The sequence below is a fragment of the Polistes canadensis genome, unplaced genomic scaffold, assembly GCF_001313835.1.
Source record: "Polistes canadensis isolate GaletaPanama2010 unplaced genomic scaffold, ASM131383v1 scaffold_405, whole genome shotgun sequence".
Taxonomy (NCBI): domain Eukaryota; kingdom Metazoa; phylum Arthropoda; class Insecta; order Hymenoptera; family Vespidae; genus Polistes; species Polistes canadensis.
Genome location: NW_014569952.1, coordinates 66,098 through 85,827, shown reverse-complemented (window position 1 = coordinate 85,827; position 19,730 = coordinate 66,098). Strand labels below are relative to the sequence as shown.

The following is a 19,730-nucleotide window of genomic DNA, read 5'->3' as shown; positions in this document are numbered from 1 at the left end:
TCTAATTTTGCCTAGTAATGAAGTTTTAATCGATCTTTGATTTTGTTATCGTATGCATACAAGGATTACTTTTTCTTGTCCACGATACGCTAATTTTATTTGAATAAACTTTGTATATGGGATTGAAAAATAAGTGTCGAATTAAATTGATGTTTGAAATTTCGCGCGAAATAATCGAAAGAGGAAAGATTAGTAGCGCCATCTCATGAAAAGTATAAAAGAATTAGTTGCACCGTGGTTGCACCGTTGCGCGGTGTGTTCTGTAGTAGCCGGAAGTCAGCTTGGCTCTCTGAAAGCAGAGAGGGCATAGACGGTTACATGTGTTTCACTTACTGCTTTCTTGTGTTAAAATATTATCGAAAATGCCTCGCATTTACGTAATAAACAAGAACTCGGTGCTACAACGATGTTACTAGATGTTGCAAGTCAAAGAAAAAAGAAGCTACGGTGTCGATACGACGAATAAGAAGAAACATTAGGGCGTACGGGTATAACCATAAAAGAAGATAAGTTTCTCCCGGTATTCTACTACTTTTCTTCTACTTCAAATTGTCTCAGCACTTGTGGTATGTACTTATCTGCTTGATCAACGTCTGTCCTATTTTCATTGATACGGAAAGTGCGCGAAGACGATTAAACAGAAAAAAGAAAAAGCAATCTTTCATCGTTATCGAGCAATCCAAATTACGAAAGATTCGAGGTAATATAGACCTCGTGGTGCAAGGCGAGTCACATCTCTCTTTTTCTCTCTCTCTCTCTCTCTCTCCCCCTCCCTCCATATATTAGCATCATTTACATCGAATCAGTAGTACCCATTTCTTTTTCAATAAAGACAATATTCATTCAAATATATAGGTGAATTGTAAAAGGCACGTGGTAGAAGGTTATAGTAAAAAAAGTAAAAGATAGAGGGAGAGATTCTCGCGTCATTTCTCGTGGCACCGTAGTTTTCCTAGCGGTTCTCCCTGCATCGCTAGTAACTAATCCTCCGTCACCAAGAAAAGTCTGGTGAGATAGAGGACGCGCATGCGTAAGAGCAAACTCATACCGGGAAGTAGAAGCACGACGCGACCATAACAGCGAAGACACACGGCATAAGAAGATCGGATCTTCTACGACGTGCGGGTGCATCGTCTTTGCATTTTTTTTTAATAGTCGACGAGCTAAGAAAGAAATTGAGAGAGGGAGAGAGACTTGGGATTGCATTAAGTTAACTGTGTGTTTAAAGACGAGCTAGAGCATGCGGTTATTCTAATTTTCCTTTTTTTATTTTGTTTTTTTTTTTTTTAAGTATTTCACGACGTACAAATACCACATGCGCTCGAAGCGTGGCACGACGATAAAACTCTGTTCTTTATTAAATGCCTGAGTGATCGTTCGTGGTTACGATTGAGATTCACTTTATTTTGATTTGCTACGAAATCGAAAAGATAGATTTGTCGAATCATTCATGAAACCGGCGAATACTTGTGTTATTTTAAACTTCGTCGTAGTTGGAAAGTAAGGATTGTTATTCCATTAAGTTCGTAAAAAAAGTCAAAAAAAGCGAAAGATCTGAGGAAGGAATAACACGTTGAGAAATAAATTGGGGGAGAGAGAAAAAAAGAGAGAAAATTAAAGGTGGGACAACCCGTTTCCTCGTGTTTTTGTCTCCGCGCGGGCGATTCAAGATGGCGGCTAAAGTGGTCAGCAGCAGCGCTCAGGGAAGCACTGAGCGAGAGGAGGGGGGTTCTGGTGTATCCTACGCTAGCGTAGTCAATCCCAAAGCAGCCTCGAACGAGGCTAATACCGCTAGAGTAGTTTCCTCGAATAAAGGAAATAATAAAGAAAATATAGGAGGCCAAATTGCAACTCAGCAATCCAATGGATCTAAAGAGCGCATGGTTTCCCAAAATTATGCTGCCAAAGGTAAATCGTATCAGAGGACTGGAAGAAGATTTGCCACATCCACGCAACCACAGCAAGCGCAGCAACTTAGAGTAGATAAGAGTCACGAGTTACAATTAAGTAGCAACGTATCGGACAAATCTTCCACAATTAAAGAAACCGAGCAACGGTCTCAACCTCAAGCAGATGTATCTACTGCGCCAATATTAGAACAAGATAAATTAAATAATGGGGATATTGGAAGCGATGGAGAGTTTCAAACCGTTGCTCCTAAGAGTGCTCGGAGGAAAGAAAAATTAAGAGAACACCAACAAAAAGATCACGGTGATCGCCATCGACATAAGGATCACAGAAAAAGACTGCGTGGGCTTAGCGACTCTAGCAGAGAAAGAATGACAAAGGACAAAGAACGAATTGATAGAAATGGTATGGAACATACTATTAACAATAAGGAAATTAATAAAGATAAGGATACTAAGGAAGACAGTCAAGCCCAAACATCTGCCCCAAAGAAGTACGTAGAGGCTCCCTTACCTAGAGTCAATGCTTGGACTAAAAAGAAGCCTCTTCAATCCTCCGTTCAACAACCTGTAACTACTTCTAGCACTACGGACAAACCTGTTACAAAGGAGAAAAGAATATTACAACCTCAGCAGCAGCGCGCACAAGGGTTAATAGGTAAGTTCATGAATTTCTTTTCTATTTGAATAAAATTATTTTTCTTTTTAATTTTGCGTCTACGCACAATGATATTGCAGATTAAAGGTATAATCATAAAATGTAGATGTGAATGGGCGTAATGTAAATGATAGAAAAAATTGTCTGAACAATTTTTTGTATGATATTTGTCGGTGACTTTGAAAAATACATCTACATATATATATATTGCGCTACTAATTAATAAGATATAATTAATACTGTTTCTATCGGTAATTCAACAACAGGCACGCTACACGTGCGTACGCATAGTTTGTTAGGATATTCTTTACATAACGTAACTTACAATGAAAATAGAAACACATCTTCGAATTTCGGAATGCTATAAAGATGGCGAAAACTTGTAATTAAATCGTTTTAAAAAAACATCGTCTTATTGCCACGTGGTTGTTCTCTTAGAGGGGGAAGAAAGAAAAACAAGAAATCGTACAAACACGAACGAAATTCGTGGTCCGATTTTATTGCTATGCGAGAGAGAGAGAAAGCTATCTGATAAGCTGATAATGATAATAGTACGATTAAAAAATATATCCAATCGTAGCACGTGTGTTCGAGTTAGCATACGACTATATAGCATACGTGGCACGAAAGTGGACAGGTGGTACAGAATTTCGACACGTTGCTACCTTCTTTTTACAATTTGCATAAAGTCCTTAATTTCTTCCTTCTTTTTTCTTCGTTTGTTTATGTAGAACTTTTTCGTAGGACTTTTTTTTGGGGGAGGGGGTAACATATATTACAAATATACCCCCCTGTACACGTAATTCTTCAAACTATGCCATATCGTACGATGTTTGTTCGATACTTTCTTTCCCTTTTCACCGATAGGACATAAGTAAGGGTTGATCAAAATACGAGGGTAAATTACAAAACCAAAAGTATGATTGGACGATACTTTTTCTTTCTCAAATAAAACAAAATATATTGAATTATAATAGTAGAGCCGTTTTGGTGTATTAACTGCAACGTTGCATTATTAAGATCATCGGAGAGGAAGATGGGGAAGAAGATGCAAACGGATGCGAGTTGGAGGGCAACGACATTGACACTTTTACTATAAAGCAGATAGAAAGAGAAAGAGAGTGAGAGAGTAGTTCACGTAATGCTGTTACGATGAAACGTGCCTAACAATGTTACGTAGCAGTTACGTTCCAGACACACTCTGTCTCTTTCTAATCGGCATTCGCATTTAAAAAAAACCACGCTGCTACTATTCGAGACTCGTTTTCTTCCATCTTCAGCCATCTTAAGTTTCTATTTATTCATTTTCTTCTCGTAACGATCTCACTGACAGAGGTTTAACCATTTTGGTCGTCGTCTTATACTTGTGATCTTCGATCCACATTCAAATGTGTCGCAGAAAGCGAGAGTAGAGAAAAGTATAAACCGGTTTTCGTGATAAAAAAGAACGATAAAATAAAAACTTTCGATCGAAAGGTCAGTGAAATATATCGTATTATCGAAATTGTACTAGTTTCGAAAAGAATTTTCTTTAATTTATTTAATTTTCATTCCTATTGAGTGAAAAATGTAAACGAATTAACGACGGATTGTAAAAATGAACGGAAGACATTTTTTTATTTGATTTTTTGAACAATTATCCTTGACTAGTATCGTGCTCTTCGTGTGTTTGATAAAAAGAAACGAACAAATATTAAAATAGAATCGTAAAAGAATGTTTCAGAAGGACATACGTATATAAAGGAATTTGCATTCGACCAATCATTTTCTTCGATCGACTAGCGTAGTTCAACCGTTTAAAGACCGTTCTCTAATCTTGAGAAATGACTATGCTTAACTTTTGCCTTCTCCGAATATAAAGATATCAAAATCAATATCCAACTATGTTTTGCGCTTATATAACAATTCATCTTTTTTTTTTAAATCATCATCATCGTTATAATAATTATTATTATTATTACTATTACTCGTTTTTCATAGTTAGTCACTAGTTAATTTCGCTCAACGACGTTGCGCAAGTTTTTTGCGCCCAATTTTCTATCATAAAATACGTCGGAAGTATAATTCGGTCGTAAAGAAAAAAGAAGAAAAAAAAAAAAAAAGAAAAGTAGAATGAAGAAGGAAGAAAGATTATTAAAGTATACTCTTCGTTCGTTATTTATGCACGTGCATATCTTTCTCTTAATAAACAAACCGTATGTTTGTCTTTTTGCCGGAAATAAAATTCTCGAAAAACGAATCATCGTCGTGGTTGTTGTCGCGCGTTCGTTTTAGAATTCGTTAGGTATGCCAATTTTACTTCGAATTAAAGTCTCCTTGTATTTAGCAAATGCATCATGTGTTGCCTATTGCTCTCTTTCCTTAAAGTTCCTTTTACTTTTATTATTACCCCTTTTCTCTTCGTTTCTACTAAGAGTTTGGCTGGGAGAATTCTCAGTACACCGTAAATTGCAATCATATTGCAGTTATTATCGGCTAAATGATAAGTACTTATCAATTTTTTTTTTTCAACCACCTATCTTACCTAGAGATTATTTTATTTTATCAAAATAATTCACGCATTAGCAGAAAAATCATCCCCCCATACAGTGATCGCAATCAAAGGGTTAAATCAGTCGCCGTTACGCTACACCGTTCGTGATATTTGACCTTGATTATTTTGTTCGTTAGATTTTTTCCCTTGTTTATTGTCAGCGTGACGGTTTGGTCGAATTTTAGGGTCGAACGCGTGTCTCGTCGCCGCCATCCTTCTTCTCTCCTCTTTCTCAACCAGTTTGGCATGGATAAAAAGCCGTCCCGTTGCCAAGAAATGGTCGGTTAAGAGTTTAAGAAAGATACTAGAATAGAGGAGGGATCGGTGAACCTCCTCCTCTTCCTCCTCCTCCTCCTCCTGGTCCACCCATCACCACCTCTCACGTTTGTTTTAGCTCTTCTAAAATTTCCACCCTCTTGAAATTGAAAACGTCATCGCGTGCCGATTAGATTCGCTATTTTTTCTTTGCTATCACTCTCATCAAATATTCAGATTGATAAGTTAAATTATAATTTTCCCTCTAGGATGATGTTCATTGTCAAATTACTTGTTTTTTGTTTTCTTTATTGGGCTCCTAAAGTGGTACATTTTGTAGATACAAATATTCGATAAACGTTTGCGCATTACCGATAGAAACAGATAATCGAGGTCATAGTTTAGAACAAGATATGACGATAAGAATATATCAATTCAGACGAAACCGTGTTAATATTCAAAACATCCGTCAATCGTTGTTATTAGTTAACCCTTTGGAGTGATGTAGACGCATATATGCGCTTATCAATTTCTTCGACCTTCCTTGGCTCGAGGTTTTTTTATTTTATCAAAATAGTTTACTTTAATAGAAACATCATTCCATGTTTAGGCCGCACTTTGCAATCAAAGGGTTAACGAAAACGATAGCGCGGTCTATATTATTCCAAATTGTTTATTTCAATATTCTAATATCATTTATATTGTGAAGGATTGTTTTCATAATGATTTATTTCTTTTCTAGAAAATGGATCATCAATCTCCGCCGAATCGTCGAAACCAGCGATAATTAAAGTTAGCAAAGAAAAGAAGAAAATTAATGCAAAGGTAAAAGGGGTTGTCCATACCCTTCGAATACGATCATTCTAGTTTTACGAGTTGTTGTTTCATATTTAATATCTTTTTCTTTTTTTTTAGGCGAGCGATTTTACGGATATCGGAGATTGGCCAACGTTGGGACCTCAAGATGTATGCATATTTTAAATATTCTATCATTTATAGATTCGCTGAAAATAAATATATCTTTTATTTCATTTGCAAATGCTAGAGCTTGCAGAAAAGATATTAAGTTTTTCTGCGAGTGTATACGGTTTGCTAAAATAATAGATACTTTTTATAAGAGCGATCAGAGTATTCGATTCTGCTTTCTCTGACAAATAAAGTATTCGTACATTCATCATATCTATTCCTATTAAATAATATCTTATAATTAATGCGTTTTACATTCGTTCAAAGTATTTATCATTATGTCTGGTGTGTGTTTTGGTTTAGAAAAAGACGACGACTGCTATGACAATTCAAAAATCAAATGGTGTTACCGAGCCAAGTAATACTAAAGAAATTAGTGGGCACTCGATTGAAATAAAATCCAAAGAAAATAAAGAGCAGCATAATCATTCCCTAGACGACAGCGATGAACTCACGGACAACGGTAATGATAAAAGAAGAAAGTGTAAGTATTATTGTATGATTTCTTTAAAAGATCCACATTTTATTAAAAACTTTTGAGTATAGTTTAATCGTTCATTTTTGAATTTCCAGTTAATAAACAGAAATGGGTTCCCCTCGACATAGATATCACCAAAAATAGAGGAAAGAGGGAACGTTCGCCGAGATACAACCCTAGAGATAGATACAACGAAGGTAATGCGTTTAATATCTTAAATAATTTTAATATTACACATTTGAATAAGCCTATAATTATTTACCATGTTGATTTTTCATTTAGTATCTTACGATGTCCCATTAATATTTTATATTTTTATGTCACTTTTTGAAAGATGGAGAAGCCTGGAGAGATAAGGAATACGATAGGTCAGGATCCAGTATTAGGGGTGGCCCGTATACACGAAGTGGCCGAAGCTTTAGGGGTAGAGGACGTGGTGGACGTGGTGGCATTACGTCTCGTAATAATTTTAGGCATAGATACGATAACGATTATTCAAATTATGACGTAGATTACGTGAAATATGAGGTAAGATATCATTTCTAATCCTTTCTTATACGATTAGTGTAACTTGAGATTTATATATAATCTATTTTAACCATCTTATTCGTAGAATCAAGATTTAAATCAAGATAAATCAAGATATATAGCGCCGTCATACTTAGGAACGATGTTTTATGATAATAATTTTATTGCACCGAACTCCATTCTTCAAGAATGTATAAGAAAGCAAATGTGAGTTTAACTTTCCTGTTCTTTTTCTTTTTTTTCCAAGATAAATAAGTAGAAATTTCATGTACAATGTTTTTTATTTCGTTTTTAGAGAATACTACTTTAGCGAAGAGAATCTATTACGTGATATTTATTTGAGACGTAAAATGAATAAAGAAGGATTCTTGCCCATTGCATTGATAGCATCCTTTCGTCGGATTCAAAGCATGACAGAGGATTTGAATTTAGTAGTCGATTCTATTGTGAAATCGGATAAATTGGAATTGACTCAAGGATACATGGTAAGGTCCAGTTTTATTTTCAATAAATAATGGAACTGATATGAACATTGGGCACAAATAATAATCTCTAATATCGATTGACACGCTATGAGTCAATTGGATTGAATTATTGTGCAAGAGAAATTTGAAAGGAGGATTCGCTGACACCATTCGGACAATAGTCCAATGAATGGAGTTTGAAAGTAGACCTCCTTACACGAATTTACAAAAAAATTTCATTTCAAATAATACCAACAATTGGGCCTTTTCTTTGAAAACAATTTTTTTTCATTTACAACGATCTTTTACTTCTAGATAAGAACCAGAATCGATCCATTGAGATGGCCTTTACTGGATCCAATTGGCAATTCAACTTGTACTGATCCACAAAATGAAAAAATGAACGAGTCTGAATTTTACCCTTGTTCGAAATCCATGATATCGGTCACTGATGCGCCTCCACCTCAGCAAATCTATCAATCTAGTTACATTTCACAATCGGCAATAGAAGAAATAATGAACGAAACCGAAAATATCTTAATGACTATGGGTGGTGATAGTCTTAATCCGAATGTGCCTGAATTTGTACCCATAGACTTATCAAGTAAATTAATTGCGAGTAAACAAGTAAATCTGGAGGAAATTGAGGAACCGATAAACGAAGATAATTTCGTTAAAACGGTCTTTGATATAGTCGATGGAGTACCAATAACTTCTACACTTTTTGGGCCGTTGAGTAATGAATTGTCTCCGCTATCGACTAACGTATCTAGTAGCAGCGAATCACCGATCACTTTGAACGATAAAACGCATACTGAGGATTCTTCTTCAGAGAAAGTACAAATCAACAATGATAACGTACAAATCAAAGATGAGAAGGCACCATCGCCTTCTTCCTTCAAATCCGATAACACTTGGAAAGAGGTTATTTTCTAATCTATCTTTTTTATTTTATATATTTTACTTTTCGTTTTTCATTTTTATATGATCACTGTTATAGGTCAAAAGAAGAACAAAGCATTCGCATAAAGATGGAGTAAAAGCGTCTGAGGAAAAAGGAAAAACTAGTAGTGGTATTCGTAAAAATGAGCAACGAGAGGAATTAGAATTTCAATTTGATGAAGAGTTGGATACACCACCTCCAACTGGACGGCACAATGCTTTTTCTGAATGGTAAGAATTACTTGTTATTATTCAATGTGATGTTCAAGTATTTCAGAATAACATTATAACTCCATATTACTTCCAGGTCGGAAGACGAGGAAGAAGATAACGAATTATCAGACAGAGATATTAACAAATTGTTAATAGTTACGCAAATGACCGTTCCTAATTCATCAAGATTACCTAAACACGAAGGGTATGATCGTACAGGTGATTGGACAACTAGAGTCAAAATGACTCAGGATCTCGAACAAGCAATCAATGATGGATTACGTTATTACGAAAAGGGTTTATGGAGTCGGGATGGGCAAAGGGTAAGATGTATAAACTAGCGTGTATATCTTTGCTGGAAACATTTTATTTCCTTTAACGCATAAACTTAACTAATCATATTATTTACAGTATGGATCGTCATCCTCTATTAACAATTACAAGACCGTCAATGTAATCAGTCAAGAGGATTTTGAAAAAATGGCACCGAAACCTCCAAGGAAAGCCAATCCTGAAGTTCCACCACCGCCACCGTCTGCCGTTGAGGAAGACGACTTGGATATTTCGCAGTCTCCTCCGATTCAAGTACATATATTTTTCTATTATTAACTGAATTCACAAAATGACACAATTTGAAACATCATAATAAACGTATGAACTTTAGATTCACCTTAATATTATTATTTGATTTTTTAATATTAATCTATATTCTATATTCCAATTAGGTTCTTACTTCTTCGGATAGCTCGAATAAAAAAGAAAAAATGAATGAGAAGAATTATTGGAACGATCAAGCAAAAAATGATATAAATGGAAGACGAGGTACAGTTCCAAGATTCTTCGCAGTCGTGAAAGACGAATCATCGGTTGATTTGAGAACCCCACGTAAACGAAAGACTCGACACAGCAATAATCCTCCCGTTGAACATCACGTTGGTTGGATAATGGATGTTAGGGAACATCGTCCGCGTACTTACTCTACTGGGTACGAATTTATTTCCTTTTATTCCTCGATTTAACTTGTTATATTGATTTCTTAAAATAACTTCTCTTATAATTTCCCATTTGTTTTATTCCAAATGACAGAAGTAGCGCTGGAACGAGTCCTAGTGAGTCTTTTCTCGCCGGTAGTTGCGGTAGCGTTCCTCAATCTTTGCCGACATTCCAACATCCAAGTCATGCCCTGCTGAAAGAAAAGGGATTTACTCAACAGGTCTATCACAAATATCACTCGCGCTGTTTAAAAGGTAATTCAAAGAGAATTGTCATTGTGAAACAAGACTACTATATGAATTTACGTTTGAAATGATGAATATCTTATAATTATGTCTTCTTTTCCCGACTGAGGGATAATAGTGAAGAGAATTAGAATCTGAAGTTATTCTTATTCTCTTCTCTAACGAAATTGGTATTTGTACTTTTTATTTTAACGAAATCTTCTGTTTGATTTTAGAACGGAAAAGATTAGGGATCGGACAATCTCAAGAGATGAATACGCTCTTTCGTTTTTGGTCCTTCTTCTTGCGACAAAATTTTAATCGTGCCATGTACGAGGAATTTAGAAATTTAGCCAAAGAAGATGCCTTAGAAGGTTACCGTTATGGACTCGAGTGTCTATTTCGATTTTATAGTTACGGTCTGGAGATCAAATTCAGATCTATGCTGTATCAAGATTTTCAATTTGAAACGATAGATGATTACGAGCGTGGTGAGTGCATATAAATTTTCAATAACATAATCACGCACATAATAGGTTATTTAGTTACGATATTTTGCACCGTAGCTAAATGGTAAGATTGTGCTAAAACAAGAGAGTTTTGATTAAGAGTCTTGTCGAAGATACGATGAAACTTTAATCATTTCTGGTAGACGATATAACTCGACAAAACATTTTTTTATATAATGTCATTGATATATTTTATAAAAATATTGATAACTAATCGTTTGTTGTTTGATACGACAGGTCAATTGTATGGCTTAGAGAAGTTTTGGGCTTTCTTAAAATATTATAAAAACTCTGCCAATCTTTACATCGATCCGCAATTACAAGAATATTTGTCCAAATTCAATAGCATCGAAGACTTTAGAGTCGAAGAGGTATAATTTCTTTCATCTTTTTTCTTCTTTCTTATCTTATACTACAAAACAATGAATCTAAATGAATATTTGTTTATACAGCCTCAAATTAATGAGATGCTTCAAGGATTTTCGATAAATGCTCGATCACTTGGATCGAAAAAACGTAATAGAAGCCTTTCCGAGAGTGGAAGTGGATATGTAGATGTAGGTGCAGGTGCAGTTGCAGTCCCAGGTGCAAGTGGAAGTGCAAGTGGGAGTAGTGTCGTCGATAGTGCTTCGATAAATAGAGTCAGACGATTCTCGGGTGATTCTTGTGCAGTTACATTAGCAACAACTTCTAATAACGATGCTATTAACAATCAAAAGATACGCATGGACATGGGTAATAATTCATCGCATGTTCGTAGTAGAGCATGTTCTTTCGGTTCTGGAAGGATGGGACATTCAAGACGAAAAAATGATTCAGGTGCATCGAGTAGTAGTCAGCGTGAAGTAAATAATAAACAGCATCAAACAAGAAGTAGACCTAATTCTTGTTCTCTCTCTAATAAGTCTTACGAGACGAGTAAAGTTTTAAGCACTGCCAAAAATCAATCTACTAACAAGAACGAACAAAAGCCTTGAACTTGAAATACTTCATCGATGAATTAGATAGAGATGATCAATTTATTTATACCGTATCTATGAAGCATCATTTTTTTCTACTGAAACATCGATGAAGGAAGAAAAGGTGAGAATTAATTCCAGATATATTATTTCTAATTGACTATTTCACTGTTGTCAATTTTGTATGTATGATTTTTCAAAAGGACAAATTAAAGAGAAAGGTAGGGGGAGAGAAACCTTTTTCGTTAATTATTGTCTAAGATGACGAATAAAATAAATTATTTATTTGGACATAATGAAATCTGTTCAGAGATATGAGAACTTTGTCAGTTCGTTGCTAAGCCAACCAAGGAACGTGCTGTGAAAAATATAATTGAAAGGTTCCGGCGTAATTTTGATGAAACTTCCGCTTGTAAATATTTGCCGAACACCGTTATTATATATTGTATATGCCTTTCTTGTGTTAAATTGATTAATACGAATTATAATGAAGAAGAAGAAAAAAAACTAAAAAAATTTACAGAACTTTCACTAGAAGATTTCATCTAAATAATGACGATTGAGAAAAACATGCAGTGGTAGTATCTGCATATTTAAGAACAGTTACTATTTATTATTATCACTATAACTGTTACTTCTAGTGATGCTATTACTATTATTCTTATTAATAATAATATTACTATTATTGTTTGTACGCTACAGTCTATATTACAGAAACTGTACATACACATGAAATATGATAAAAATGAATTGTTTAATTCTTAAAAATATTAAGGGACACACACAATACTTCCTAAAATAATTGAAGTTATATTATTATTAATATAAAAAAATGATTACTATTATAATAATCGAAAGCTATAAGATTAGGAAAATAATAATTGATATATATGTTAATTAACTGTATTTAATTTATAATGTATATTAGAAAAAAAAATAATTTTATTTTTATGCGATGCCGCTTATGAATCAGAATATTTAATAGTACTATTATTTTTATCTAGTTACACACAAAGAGAAAATGAGTAAAGAAAAATAATTGTTAAAATGTTTACATATAAAAATAATATCACACGTTTGTATAATCGCTTAGCAACGCAAAAAATGAATGGAAGCTGCAGGTTTATAATCTTAATCGATGTTATTTTTATTTGTAATTTCTGTTTTTTTTTTATGTAATCATATAATAATCCCAATAGGAATTTTTATTTTATATATAATTTTTTCTTCTTTTTTGTCTTAATAATCCTTAGCATTCGCGTTTACAGTGATATGTATATATTATTGCTAGACAAAATTTTGTATACAGGCATACATTCATTCATACATATATACATACAAAGATTACATATAATAACAAAGGAAAAGGCAAGTAGATAAAAAAAAAAGATATTTAAAATTGCCAAATATATATATACAAGTTTTTTCCTATAGGTACTAAGAAGATTATTATTCTAAAGTGCGTCGAACGAGTATACTATCGAAATGTATGCCGAATTTCGAGCCTATAGTATATCATTTTTCATGAATTTTGATTTTCATTGTTTCAACGAAGTTCTTTTATTATTTCAACAAATTTTAACTCTCACACGTAACACGTACAAAAGTTCTTCGTTGTGATAGATAACTTTTATTAAACTACACGACCGATTAGATAGAAAAAATTGAATGTTTCTATAACTATATTGTTTATTTGTTAATTATCATTTACACAGGTCACATTTTATTCGCGAATTTCGTGCAATGACTTTTCAAATAGAGAGAGAGAGAGAGAGAGAAACAATTTACGTGAATCACTGCCGATAGAAAAAAATAACTCGTTCGAATGCGCGTTTCCTTTTAAAAAAAGAAAAGAAAAGAAAGAAATGATAAGATAGAAAAAAAACGTTCCTTAGCTAACGAAATAATAGTTTTTTTTTCTGTTGTTGTTAAATAAACATTACGAAATTATGATATTACATACGTTCTCTCAAGACCGTGTGGTGGATTTCGTATTCATCATTATAAAATATCTACTTGTTATTTATTCGTCATTTAATTAAAGTGATACGATAGATTTGTACATACACACGTATATATATATATATACACAGGTTAAGTCATCTTCAATTTGAATAATAATGCCATGTAAATAATAATCTCGCGTCCCGTAAGAAAAGAAAAAAAAAAACAAAAAAGTAAATGAAATAAGAAAAACCTTTTATTTCATTTATTTAACAAAACGTGTGTCGAATATTAATTCATTTTGTATAACATTAAAGGATTATCTTTGTAAATATCGAATTGTACGATTTGTAAACCAGAAAGAAGAGACATGAAACGGTCAAACCACATTTAAAGTAATATTTTGTTGTTATATTTAAAAAAAAAGAAAGATGAAAATGAGATTATATTCGTAATAGTTGACACAAACGTTTCTTTTGCTATAGACTCCTCTTTTATAATTTTTCTGATAAAATGATTGAAAGAAAAATATTTTTTAGTTACCTACATTTTTTTTTTTTTATGCATTATAACCGTATATACTTTATGTAATAGCATATACTTAATTGAATAAATTTGTTTGTATATAAGTATATATATATATAAAAAAAAAGAAAAAAATGTAATAGAAATGTAATAATACTCTGCGATAAAAAAAAAACAAGCTCTACACGCCGTGATGATGATGATGATGATCCGTTAATCGATTAAACATGTCTTCTTTTTATATATTCTCGTTAAAAAATGCACTAGTCATACTTATCGCATACCTAGAAACCAACCCGGTATTAATATATTAAAACATTGTCGAAAATAATACAATACTACTACTACTACTACATCATCGTATAGAAAGAAAACAATGAGATGCATTTTACTGAATAATACTTAACAGAATTACCATTCATTTCTAAGACGACGAGAAGAAGAAAAAGAAAAAAAGCATTTAGGCATCTCTTATATTTTTATACCTAAAATAAATACTTAAACACACAATATTTCCTGCAATAATAAAAAGCAATAGATTTTAGAATATACCATTTTGCAAACTGTGTGTGGAAAGAGGAGACAGGAGAAAAGGGGGAAATTTTAATTTCCAATCATTTTACTTCATTCGATTTTTTCTTCCAACAAACGAACCTCGCGTAAGAATTAATTTTGGGAAATATAAACGGATTGATTGAATAAGTCTTCTTCCAAGTTTTTGATAAAAAATCATGTAAATATTTCTTTCATAGTCTCTTCTCGATTGCCATTTCATAAGCGGCGATATTTTGTTTTATTATCTAACGAATTCAATAATAATAATAATAATAGCTTAGCGTGTGAGCTATATATTAAGATAATAAAAAAATGTTTCATAGTAATTTTACTATTAGATTTTAGAATTATATATACATGACTATTATTATTATTATCACGTATAAATTAATCTTAATGCGGTAAAAGATAATAATAATTAAAAAAAAAAAAATAATCATCTTTCATTAGATTACTATCAACTACTGGTGCAAGATTATCTCTTTTTTTTTTTTCTTTTCTAGTATATAAAAAAGAAAAACAAAAAAAAAAGTACATTCGATAAATAATTTTGTAATATAAATAATACAATGTAAATAATTATGTATTTCTTTTAAAAACATTGCACACTTATATAAACATGCAATATAATTGATTTTGTTTTTTTTTTTTTTTTAAGAAAATAAGAAGAAAAAGGAGCTCCTTATATATTATGATATACTTATATAAAAATAARAAAAAAAAAAAAAATGCGAAAAGAGGAATTAGCACGAAAAAAGAAAGGAAAAGAAAAAAAAAAAAAAAGGAAAATACAGTCAGACAATACACACATAGGACGCACGTAATTTAATAAGAAGACTATGAAATGCTGCTTATGCACAGGCTCCTAGAAGGATACATTGTTAATTAGTTATTTCTGCTAGTACTTCTTCATTTTATATATTTAAGGGTTGCGTAATTATTATTATTAATAAAAGAGAAAAAATAAAAAAATAAATAAATAAAAAAGGGGGTGAGGTGGTGTGAATGGTTGATAAAAAGAAAAAGAAAAAAAATTTGTATGATACAATGTGCGCGCATGCATATACATATAATTATAACATTAAAAAAAAAAAAAAAGAGGTAGACTGCTTAAATAATAAGACAATTAATTTGTACAGTTGCCTATATATATATATATATACATACATACAATGCATAAATATATTAGACACACACACGTCGTGTTATATAAAGAGAACTACGATCTCGGGGCATGTAAAATTAATTTTCACGGTGATATGTGCTACTACTACTAAAAAAAAAAAAAAAAAGAAAAGAAGAAAAAAAAAGCTCCTAGCAGAAATTACGACGACGACCTCTGTTGGTTTATTTAACTTGTAGGAAAAAAATAAGAGGCAAACGTTTCAGGAATCCTTCTATAAAGCGTTTGAATCAACTGCCTTGATTTTGTACAGATACTGCCGCTTCTTTTCTCCTCCAACCCCCCTGTCCCCACCCACCACCACCCCCCGCCCTCATCAACTCGCACATTGAATTTTCTTCTCTCTGCTCTCATTTTCGTTTTACGCATTTTCTATTGTTGTATGTATATAGAATTTAGTTTCATTGATTTCATTAATTTCGTTTCTGTATAATTTTGTTTATAATTAATGAGAGAGACAACTGGTGGGGGGGGGGGTGGTTTGGTGATAATTTAAAATATATTTTACATTTTATAGTTAAGTATTTCGTGTAATATTAATAAACAAATAGCCAACTGTCCCCTGATTTAAAGAAAATCAGATTAAAATAAAATTGGATGAGGAGATGGAGGAGGAGGAGGAGGGGTAGCAGCTTCATTTGAAACGAATAAAACAAATCAATCGCAGTATAATAGATTTTCGTTCAATCTAATATATCTCGTGCCTTCAATTCGTGATTTTACTTGCGAAAAATACTCTTATAAACGCGTTGGTCGTTTGAATTTTCCGTGTTGGTAGAAAATAATCCAATAAAAATAAAAGAGAGAGAGAGAGAGAGAGAGAGAGAGTGTGAGAACATTGGAAAAAGTTTTAACAAGTGAAGAAAGAAACAAACCCCCATAGTTAGATAGACAATTGTTAGAAAAAAGAAAAAAATGGAATCACTTTGGACCGTTTGTGTTTGGCAAAATTTGCAAGTATTTTTTCAAGCTTAGGTACAACATAGTTCTTAGCTAGTATACTACAATGGTCAAGTAACATAATATACTATAACATTATGCGTACAAATATGCGTATGTATTTGTTATTAAATAATAATATGACTCGAATAATTGCGAAAACCCCCCCCCCCACGTTTAACGATAATTAATAATCATGTCAGCCATGTAAATATACATTAGTCATACGATAAATATGTATAACTCTTAACGATAAGACTTTATAAATTGCCAGAATAAAAAAAAAAACAAAAAAATTCAATTAATCTATTAAATATATATACACAATTGAGAAAAATATTTAAAGAGATACAAATTTAGGAATTAATCCCCATTAAACTGGAGATGAGATGCGTTTTTTGCGTGCGTTATTTTAACAACAACAAATCCCCAACGAGAGAGGTATGAATGAATTTTGCTTTTTTTTTTTTATTTTGGGAATCATGTAAACGTGTAGCCGAAAAAGAGTTGTATAACCTTTGTGAATATATAAATAATAATAATAATAATAATAATAATAAAAAAAAGCCACACAAAAACCGAAGAAAAATTGAAACTAGTTCATTCAAATGTATAATAAAATTACATCCAACCCCCATACACGATCCCAAGAAATTTTTTTTTAATTGGATTAAACAGTAGACACCCCCCCCTCCCATCCATCCCTCCTCATCTTTTTGATATTTCTGTTAAACGAATACAAAATCGAGTATTTTTTTTTGGTTTCCGGATACGAGTTTACAATCGTAACCCAGGGATTCGTTGGTTTTATTTGTCTTAGAAATAAGTCGAGAAGTAATGGGTTAACTTTTCGTATCTTCTATACGTTACCCGATGTTTTCGTGTTTTATGATTACGAGCAGTATCATCTAACGTTGCCACATGGCCCAGAACGTTACAAACGAAACTCTGCTGCGAGGAATTACCCCTAAGATGCATGCACCACCACAACCCCCCTCCCCATATAGCAATAATACATTTCTCTTTTTCTTTCTTTATGTTTTTTTTTAATCTATCCAACGTAAAACTTATACGTCGCGTATTTTATACAAGAAAAAGGATCATCTAAACGCTAATAATAATAATAATTAACAAAAAGGGGGTGGGGTGTCGGTAGGAAGGATTCCAAACAAACGTGAAATACTTTTTATTTCTTATTTTCGAATAAACGTTTAAATAACCTTTTTTTCTCGTCGTATATTACGTGCTTTTTAATCGATTAATTTTTAGAAAAAGAAATACTTTGTATTATATGGGGTGAGATTATTAATTTTAAAACATCGTTGAAAGGCGACGCGATGATCGATGGGAGGTGAACGGTGGTGATAATCGGGAAGAAATCGTCCATGGTATTATTATTCGACCATTTCCACGATTGTTTGGCAAATAAAATGATTTCTTCGGGAATGAATCATCCTCGTTGTTTCGTGGATCTTCAGAAATGATCAATTTCGAAATAATACGATCCTCGTCGTAATCGTTTCCTCCTACATCTTCCTCACGGTTTAATTTTACTCCAGTAATCCTTTTTTTGTTGCCTGGTTAACGGGGGTGGTTGAGGGTGGGTAAGTAAAGTTCAGAAAAAATTTTTATTTTAACATAAAAATAAATATGATTTAATTAATTACCTTGCAAACCAAAAATATCCAAACGGGAATTGTCCAAAGCATTGTTAACGTTGACCAATCCATCCAATTCAGCATCCATCATCATTTCCCTTTGATTTTCAAACTTTTGACGTTTACCTAATCGTGGACCAAACCACATCCCACTGCTCATCTCTTGCGTAGTCCTTTTTATACATTTTCCTTCAGTACACGAACGAAAATCGTTGTCCTGCGTTCTATCGTTCGATATACTTCCCACATCACTCGAATCTTAACAATAAAATAAATAACAATTGTTTGATCATCGTTTTATTCTAAACAAACAATTGACGACAATTTGTTAAAACCTTTTGCATTTGAGAGAAAAAATAACTGAAGCAAATTCAATTTAATTATGACTTCTTTTAACCCTTTCAATGGTGAATACAATTAACTGAATTGTTTTCTATGAATGAAATAATTTATTATTAATATCACCATAGACTATGTTAATATTAATAAATTATATTTATATAATTACAATTTTTGTTTTTCTCACAATAAACAAAAATATTAAATTATTTTACATTCACAACTTTTATTAAACGCATATATCATTTATTTATATGATTTTTTTATTGAAATTACTTTGAGCTGCTAATATGAATAAAAAGAAAAAAGAACTTAGAGTGCAAATGGGTTAAATTAATAATTATATTTTGTTACAAATCATTTTCTTTTCACTAAATTTCGTGAGATTAAATATAAAATTAAAAATAAAAACTTACCGTATTCCGCGGTAGTAGAATACGTCAAGAAGAAATAAAATAAAAGCAAGGAATAAGAAAATGTCCTCTTCCTCCTCGTAGTAGTAGTTGTCCGAGAAATTTTATTAACAAATTCGATCATCGTTCTCTTCCTTGGGGTTTCCAGTTTCTTTGAGAAGGTCTCAGAAGGAATTGCTGAAGATACGGATCGGATTCTCTGGTTTTATACGGTTCCTAGGTGGTATAACTCGGGCGTTGTCACGGTTTTACCCTCACCCTCACCCTCACCCTCACCCTTTTTCGATCTTTAAACATCGATCTTATATATACGCTAACAGAGATAAAGAGAGATAGAATATCATCTAAACGAAACCCAGGAGAGTAATCTCGGGTTTAGAATGGTAGCAGCAATTATTTTCAATTTGAATCAAAAGCTTACGGAAACACTACTTCCCCACCCCCACCCCCAACCCCTATACGCCATGAGAATTTCTTGTATCTTTTCTATCTCTCTTTTTCTATGTGAGAATCGTCAAATGGTAACCCCAACACACGTATCACTC

At 32.7% G+C, this 19,730-nt stretch overlaps 2 protein-coding genes across 4 annotated transcripts; one reads left to right on the top strand and one right to left on the bottom strand.

The window, feature by feature from the left end:
- The first annotated feature begins 263 nt into the window (after positions 1-263).
- LOC106792322 (la-related protein 1B) lies at positions 264-13,456 on the top strand. 3 transcript variants are annotated; one of them, XM_014758679.1, is made up of 18 exons: positions 264-566; positions 1,671-2,565; positions 6,096-6,178; positions 6,269-6,319; positions 6,623-6,803; positions 6,893-6,994; positions 7,132-7,325; positions 7,411-7,532; positions 7,621-7,810; positions 8,105-8,713; positions 8,790-8,962; positions 9,039-9,267; positions 9,356-9,529; positions 9,670-9,929; positions 10,031-10,191; positions 10,398-10,652; positions 10,908-11,041; positions 11,123-13,456. In XM_014758679.1, the coding sequence occupies exons 2-18, from the start codon at positions 1,671-1,673 to the stop codon at positions 11,645-11,647; spliced, it is 4,338 nt and encodes a 1,445-aa protein (XP_014614165.1). In that variant the 5' UTR covers positions 264-566; the 3' UTR covers positions 11,648-13,456. The 3 variants fall into 3 exon arrangements, with proteins under 3 accessions (XP_014614165.1, XP_014614164.1, XP_014614163.1); XM_014758678.1 differs by having other exon boundaries at positions 1,435-2,565; XM_014758677.1 differs by having other exon boundaries at positions 1,431-2,565.
- Positions 13,457-18,024: 4,568 nt separating this feature from the next.
- LOC106792313 (PBAN-type neuropeptides-like) lies at positions 18,025-19,345 on the bottom strand. The gene is made up of 3 exons (XM_014758655.1): positions 19,189-19,345; positions 18,443-18,691; positions 18,025-18,352 (listed from the first exon to the last, which is right to left on the bottom strand). The coding sequence occupies exons 1-3, from the start codon at positions 19,307-19,309 to the stop codon at positions 18,087-18,089; spliced, it is 636 nt and encodes a 211-aa protein (XP_014614141.1). The 5' UTR covers positions 19,310-19,345; the 3' UTR covers positions 18,025-18,086.
- Between the last annotated feature and the right edge of the window lie 385 nt (positions 19,346-19,730).